We start from the raw sequence: 8,300 nt of genomic DNA on the forward strand, positions 1-8,300 counted from the left end.
AACACAAAGTGACGATGGTATTAGTTGAAGATACTCACTATGTGAAATAGATTTACTTTGTTTCAGGTGTTAGAGTTTTTCTTTTTCTCGCTTAACTGCTCTACCAAAGCTTTAGGGTTCAGTCTACCCTATTATTTTACACATAGATAGGAGAGATTGATGTTTCCACAATGGTATAAGTGTCCATAATCCACATTGATTACAATCACTCCACCATCACACACATTATCTATTTCTCTAGCTAACTTGCTATATATATATATATATATATATATATATATATATATATATATATATATATATATATATGATGGTACCTTGTTAGATTTTTTAAAGTTAGACCTAAATAACCTTGAAGCTGACAAATTACATTTTGTTATTCATGAATGTTATTTTCATACCATGTTTATCGCCGACATAATACTGTACTCTATTACAATTCATTTTGATTATTTAGTCCCAACCACACAATCTACGCTACGAAACATTTTTTTATGAATCTCTAAAATATTGAATTTATCATGGGGAATAACTCAGATTTTTAATTGAACTATATTAAAAAAAGATTATCTCCCTTACAAATATGTTTTACTTTTTTTCTGTATACAGTTAAAAACTTAACTACAAATTAAAAAGTAATATGAGTTCATTGTATCCTGGCAACGTCGAGTAAGTACATGTAGTATATATATATATATATATATATGTGCACACGCAAACATTTTAAAATGGCAATTATTAAATTAAAAAAAACACCTCATTTATAATTGGCTGCCAATTTTCTTGATTTCTTCTTTTTTTTCTTTTTTTTTTATGAAGGGAGAAGATTGCTCTTAGTTGCAAATAAAAATAAAATTCCCACCCATTTTGACAGCCTCATTTGCTCAAGTAATTAGATAAAAAGGTCAAGAGTTCAATGTCTCAATTATAAAATGATCACTCATATTTAATGTCATATAGTTTCCAGAAACATACAAACAAAAATATATCTTAATGTAATGGATAACCGGCGTCCGTCTGTTATTCACGCTTTAATCGATGCACTGAAATTGATTATGTTTCTTTGAAGCATGGATTGGCACATATATATTCCAACAGGGACACCACTTATCAAGGCCTGAAGGCTACTCAAGGACAATTGTTAATGAGTATATAGTGATCAGTGAGACAACAGCGTAGTGATCAGTAGTGGTCGACATTGCGTATAATTTGATTATTTTAGAACTTGTTTACATTGGACTTATAGACGACCATGTTGTAGTCAGCTGGAAAGCAGGCCTGCAGTACAAAGTTTCACAGGTGGACAGTTCTAAGAAAGAAGGACCGTTCATGGAATTTGCATTTAGATTTAGATAGATGTCTCGTTCTCTGTTGCCTGAGGTGTATTGTCCTTTGCAATTGTAGGAGGTCCACTCTCCTAGGCTTTTCCTTCTCACCTTTTGAGAAGGGGTTAGTTTATTGATAACCGTCTGAAGCTCTGCAAGTGGGAAATGCCAATGGGGCTATCTAGGCATATTTTGTAGACGAGAGTGCTCTTTCTCTATTGTGCTGGCTTTTCAAATCCCACTCTCCCGACCTTATGTCACACCTTTCCATCATGGAAGGGAGATAAACTTTTTTCTAGAATGTATCTGGAGGCCTATGGCAATTTAATGCTTTAATTAATGAACTATTACTTTATGTATGAAAATATGTTTTTTGTTTTTTGTTTTGTTTTGTTTTGTTTTTTTTAATGCCTTCAAGATTTTTCCTTTTACTTGCATTCAAGGTTTGTTTGTTTTGTGTTACGACATATCAACCCTTTTCGGGTTATTTAATGCCGAATCCAGTTATTTTGGAAATAGTATCCATGTTGCATTCAGTTATTTTGTAGAAGGTTTTTATTCTTCAAACTCTTTGAATCTTCAATTGCTAGTTTGTAGCGTTTGGTTTGGTTTGGTTAATTCATAGTGGATTTTATTATTTTTTTTTTTTTGGGTTCTTGCCCTGCAGAACATGAATAAGTTTTGCAATGGGAGAAGAAAAAGGGTGACAGTATTAATTTTTCGTACATTTTAAATTAGGAAACCAGTCAGAAAGTGGGGAATAAAAAGAGAAAGGGGAAATGGGAAGAAAGATAAAAGGGTAAAAGGTGTTTTTTTTTTGTTTTTTTTGTTTTTTGCAGAACATAATTAAGTTTTTCAAAAGGATAGTAGAAAAACAAAAAGCATCAACGTTAGGTGCATTTCGTCCCAGGAAGCCAATATCTTCAGACAGCCTGATCTAGTAACACCAAACTCAAACAAGGGCCATTGCCACTAAAATGTAATAGTATACTGTAAATTAATCACCAGAGATAGGAGCATCCTAAGTGGGGAGTTGTGCAGCGATATGTTTGCTCACTTTAAATTTCTAGATGTTGGAGCAGGAAGGGAATTCCAAAGTCAAGCAGTTCAAGGAAAGAAGCTATGAGAGTAAAAAGTTCAAAACTAGATTCCACATAAGGCTATATCGTACATTTACCTTGCAGTTTTCAAAAGAAGTATGCGTTTCAATTAACACATCACTACTTATCACAGTTGGGTATCTTTTCTTGTTTTTATTCTTAGGTTACCACTTATCAAGACCAAACGCCAATCGAAGATAAAGGTTAATGAGATGAAAATGATTTGTCAGCTTAAAGATAAAGAACATTATGAAAGTATTAACATTGATCAATGGTGTTAACTGATTCTTACTTATGGGACAAGAATTGATTGACATTGATTTGAAGGCTACCAAGTTATAATCAGTAAAGAAGCAATACTGTGGTAATGTGTTCTACAGGTAGGAAGACCTGGCAAAGAAGTTATGTCTATATTCCACTTGATGCTAAGCACATGAAGCACTTGAAAATTCCACTTGATGCTAAGCACATGGAAGGAGAAAAAGTCTTTTTTCGCTGTTGTAATAAAATGAGTTCTTGCTGTGAATGTGTTATGAAGAAGAACCAAAGATTGGAGCTTAGTTAAGCATTTCCTATTAAAAATAATGATAGCGTAAAGAGATTGTGTTTCCAAAATTTTTGAGATGAGGATCGATAATTTGTTTTATTTGGATTATTCAAATTATCATGTTCTCATCTTAGATGTTATTCTCACAAAATTTCAAATTAAAATTCAGTTCCAAGCGACATCCTTTTGGAAGTTAGTTGAAGGTTAAATCCTCAGTGCAGGCGATACTAAGAATACAATTGCGAATTACTTAAGATTTCTAACCAGTCATGGCTGATGGGATGAGAGTATGGAGATTAAATAAAGAGTTCTGTTCAAAATTCCACACGAATTTCTGAGTTTGAGAGAAAGATTCAGGAGTTCAAACAGGTACACCTATTAAATAGTGGTGTGCATATATCGTGTATATATATATATATATATATATATATATATATATATATATTTAAAAGTGTTTATCTCGAGTGTGTATATATCGAGACAGTGTATATCGTGTGTTTATATCGAGGTGTCAGATGACGGGGATACATTTTAACAAGGGGAATACATTTATATTGGGTGGGAAGACATTTGTATTCTAGGAATGACATTTATAACAGAGACTATGATGATAATTCTTTTATCATATTCTAACACGGAGCTGAGAGATATGATGAAACAGTTCTTGTTAATACATATAGCAGGGAGAGTCATTATTGATCATGGTGGAGGGGACACATAATACTTGGAGTTATACAAAGTTCGTTCACAGATGATAGAAAAAACACATTTACCTTTTCAGTCGTAATGAAGACCTGAAGACAAACAGTTTACCATATATAGATGGTGATTCTTTATTCATCTAGTCAGCTGAGTGATGAATCAGGAATTTAAGCTTGTGCAACAACATAGTCTCCTCTTACACTTTTCACCTTCAAGGGCATCAGCTCCGACTCTGTCTTCTGTCTAACTAACTCGAACCCATCTCAATATAATGGAATTCCCCCTTCTTTATGACGTCAGAGTCGTGGTCAAACAATGTGACTGCCTCACGTTTCAAATTACATGTGCACTTTGCATAGGCATCCACACGCCTCTGGTAACAAAGAACTTCTTAAATTAAATTGTATCATGTAACCTATTTGTTAATCATTATTTCTAAACTGCATTATTCATATCTAACTTTGACATAAATAATATTCAGTTATTTTCTATATTCCTCGGATTTCAATGTGTATTCTTTTTAAACTTTTCTTGCTGAGTTCGATTCTAACCTTTTTCAAATATCATCTTCAACTTATCTAGTTTGCTCTGTTAATTACTGGGCTCTGTCCCTTTTTACATAACACACCTAAAAAAAAAAGGCCAGAGGTTACACTAGCCGAAATGTTGGCAGGATATTACTCAGAATGAGAACAGTAGTCCAAATATTGCAAATAATAAAGAGTAGAGAGAGACTGGCAACATCTCTCCTTCTGTAAGAGAAAAGTTATCAGTAACAAAATATATTCCTTCCCACCATGCATCTCACTAGATTTCGAAGTTGATTTTGTAAAGAGAGCTCTGTGTAGCACCTCCCTCGATGTATCAGCAATATTCCAACTTTAGAAGAGAACATCTTGAACAGTTTCGATCATGTATGCATGAAAAAATGTTGCAAAACTTTTGACTTTTCCGTTTATTATTATTATTATTATTGTTATTATTATTATTGTTATTATTATTATTATTGTTATTATTATTGTTGTTGTTGTTGTTGTTGTTGTTGTTCTTGTTCTTGTTGTGGTTTATTATAATTCTATTCTCCGTTGCTTCCTTTCGTTTTCTCTCTTTTTCAGATCTTTACTCCTCAAAATCTGGCATTTCCCCTTCATCCCAAACTGACCACTTGTTGATGCGAGACACTGCGTTGTCCTTGCAACAGACACCCAGTGATACCAGCAGTGTCGTATCCAGATGCTTTTATAAGCCGTTCGTAAGCCAAAATACAAGCTGGATGGGCCAAAAATTTACGACTGTCGGGGACAATGGCAGTTCGAGCCACAATTCACAAGGCAGAAACCTCCCTACAAACTGTCAGAGCACATCTAATCCCCGTCCATTACCACCTGTACCATAGGACATTTTTCTGGATAATATAAATAATCATGTATATACACACAGGATGCATCATAGAATCACACACACACACACACACACACACACACACACACACACACACACACACACACATATATATATATAGTTACTATACATTTTTATTTGTACAGTTTGGTTTCACATTTGCAGACATGTTTCAGCTTAAGCAGTAAATCAGCTGAGACTCTTCAGAACAAGTTCTTAGCATGAAAACGGAAATTTGAGTTTGAAAATTCATGTCTTTTTTTATTCAATCCTCAATTTATTGATGAAGACTTACTACTCTAAAATTCTACTCTAAAATTCTACTCTAAAATTCTACTCTAAAATTCTACTCTAAAATTCTACTCTAAAATTCTACTCTAAAATTCTACTCTAAAATTCTACTCTAAAATTGGTAAAAATAAAAATCAAATGAATTTTCCTGATTTTGTTTAGATCTTCATCGTTTATTTACATTATTTGGATTCTTCAGACGACTGTTAAAATCTTGAGTGGCGCAGTGGATAAAGTACTTGGTGAAATTCAGTTATACTCTTCTGGAGGTTGAAGGGTTAATTGTCAAAGAGACAATGGCGAATTACTTGGGACTCCTAGCCAGTCATGGCTGACAGAACAAAAGTATGTTCCCCCTGTGGATTAAATAAAGGATAATGTTCTAAATTCCATGCTGATTCCGGAATTTGTCAAAAAGATCCAAATAATATCAAATTTTGGCTCATTCCGCATGTTCCAAATTAACTTAAAACATAAAATAGTTGTCAAAATATCAAGAAAATATAAAAATTAAAACGTTTAACTGCTCTATTCTTTATTTTGTTTTTATTTTTATTAAACTCATTTCAGGTGACATTACTTTCTGAAATGTTTTCTGTTTTCTGTCTTAACATCTCCGCATTCACACAAGAAGGTACTTATGTAGAATACGCCCTAAAATAATAAAGTATTATTTAGAAATTCATTCTTAGCATAGAAAGTTTTTTTTTGTTGTTTTTTTAATTATTCTGTACTTTAAACAATTTAATAAGCAAAAAATACTATGAAAATTAAATTTAATCCGGAAATTCTATCTAAAAATACAGCACTGTCCATATTCTGCATAAGTATCTACACAAATATTGGTCTGAAGATGATCAGCTGAATTCCAACTGAATGGAACTGAAACACGTTTGCAAAAGTGTACCCAAAATATTTGTATAAAAAGATTTATACTAAATAAATGTATAGCTCTACCAGATATTGAACATTATATATAAGCACAGTAACTCGTATGAAGAAAACCTTACAAGAAAATGATTATATATATATATATATATATATATATATATATATATATATATATATATATATATATATATATATATATATATATATATAATCTGAGGTTATTGTTTTCCAGTGGTTAAGTAATCAATAAAATTTAATGAGTTTAATACAAGCGTGCTCAATACCGAAGTAGAGCAGGGTATATTGTTTATTTGTTTTTTTACATAAGCAGCAATATGTTGCTACACAGTCATGAGCATGGTTCAGCCAGCTAGTTACCAATAACTAGAGACCTTTCCAGGCAACAGAGTTTAAACGAAAAGTTTGCAAACTTTGCTTTCGTATAAGCTATATGGCCTGAAGAGGTCTCTAGATATTGGTAACTAGCTGACCGAAACATGCTGATGACCGTGTAGCAACATATTTCTGCTTATATAAAAACAAATAAAGAGTATATATATATATATATATATATATATATATATATATATATATATATATAAATTTGTTTAAAGAAAAATTTACCAGTGTTCTCAATTACCAGGATAAAAATCTAACATATTTATTCATTAAAATAGTTACACACTGGTTACAACAACCGTACCGATGGTTTCATTATTAACACAATTCCCCAATGTCTGTCCAGAGGCTTTCGAATTACAAATCTTTATCAGACTGGTAAAAGATGGACTTTTTATTCTGAAACTTCTGAACACTGATGAATTTCCTTAGTAATGGAGCCATTATTATAACTGTTATACACAATAGGCAACTAATTAAATTAATATATATATATATATATATATATATATATATATATATATATATATATATATGTGTGTGTGTGTGTGTGTGTGTGTGTGTGTGTGTGTGTGTTAAAATAACACAATTTCATTTGAATAGATTGTATTATGGGTAAATAAAATATATAGTATCTATCGGCTTAGAAAAATTGAAAGTCTCTCAGGCAAATAGATAATATCTAAATATTTGCTTGACAAATCGCATCTATTCAAATACAATTGTATTAAGAAATATTTTTCAATGATACAAATAGTAATTGTGACTAGATATGTATGTGTGTGTGTGAGTGTATATATGTATATGTGTATATATATATATATATTTGTGAGTATATATATGTGTTTGTGTGTATATATATAGATGTGTGTGTGAGTGTATATATGTATATATGTGTGTGTGCAAGTGTAGATATATGTTTGTGTATATGTATGTGTATATGTGTGTATTTATATAAATGTGTGTATATATATGTATACATATATATGTGTGTATATATATGTATATATGTATATGTGTGTATATATATGTGTTTATATATATATATATATATATATATATATATATATAAACACATATATATACACACACACACACATATATATATATATATATATATATATATATATATATATATATATATATATATATAGCTTAATTTCCACAGAAGATAGACAGAAAAACACCACAAAATTACTTTGGTAGATTAAAATCAAATATGACTACCAACTCTTTACCCGCTTCCTTTTTCTTAACATTAATTTCATGGAAATGAACAAAATGTTAAATTAAGTTTATGTTAATAATAATAAAAAAAAACGAAACATGAGTCATACATTTTAAAATTTCAATCTTTGCATTTATTTTATCCATATTGAATCTATACATTCAGTATGGTGTCATTCTTATATGGATCCTATGCATTCATATACATACTTTTGTGCCACCTGTATTAAAAAAACATTATTGACAAATATACATGTATTAACATATATAGTTATATATTACACACACACACACATATATATATATTACACAGACATACATATATATGTGTGTGTGTGTGTGTGTGTGTGTGTGTGTGTGTGTGTGTGTGTGTGTGTGAGAAAAGAATAGATACTAAGATAAATATTTTTCCTAAGA

The 8,300-nt window shown here is 31.0% G+C and overlaps 1 protein-coding gene across 5 annotated transcripts in view; it reads left to right on the top strand.

Moving 5' to 3' along the window:
* The window catches only part of LOC145242050 (protocadherin alpha-8-like), a 286,561-nt gene extending 279,916 nt beyond the window's left edge, over positions 1–6,645 (top strand). For 4 of the 5 annotated variants that reach the window (XM_080104945.1, XM_080104944.1, XM_080104946.1 and 1 more), the window contains one exon: positions 4,790–6,645. In XM_080104945.1, the coding sequence (XP_079961071.1) occupies positions 4,790–5,070 (281 nt within the window). In that variant the 3' untranslated portion in view covers positions 5,071–6,645. The remainder of the gene's footprint in view (positions 1–4,789) is intronic. The other variant, XM_080104947.1, reaches the window with a different exon arrangement.
* The last annotated feature ends 1,655 nt before the right edge of the window (positions 6,646–8,300 follow it).

This window comes from Euprymna scolopes, chromosome 21, assembly GCF_053919585.1.
Source record: "Euprymna scolopes isolate OS-2025 chromosome 21, ASM5391958v1, whole genome shotgun sequence".
NCBI lineage: Eukaryota > Metazoa > Mollusca > Cephalopoda > Sepiida > Sepiolidae > Euprymna > Euprymna scolopes.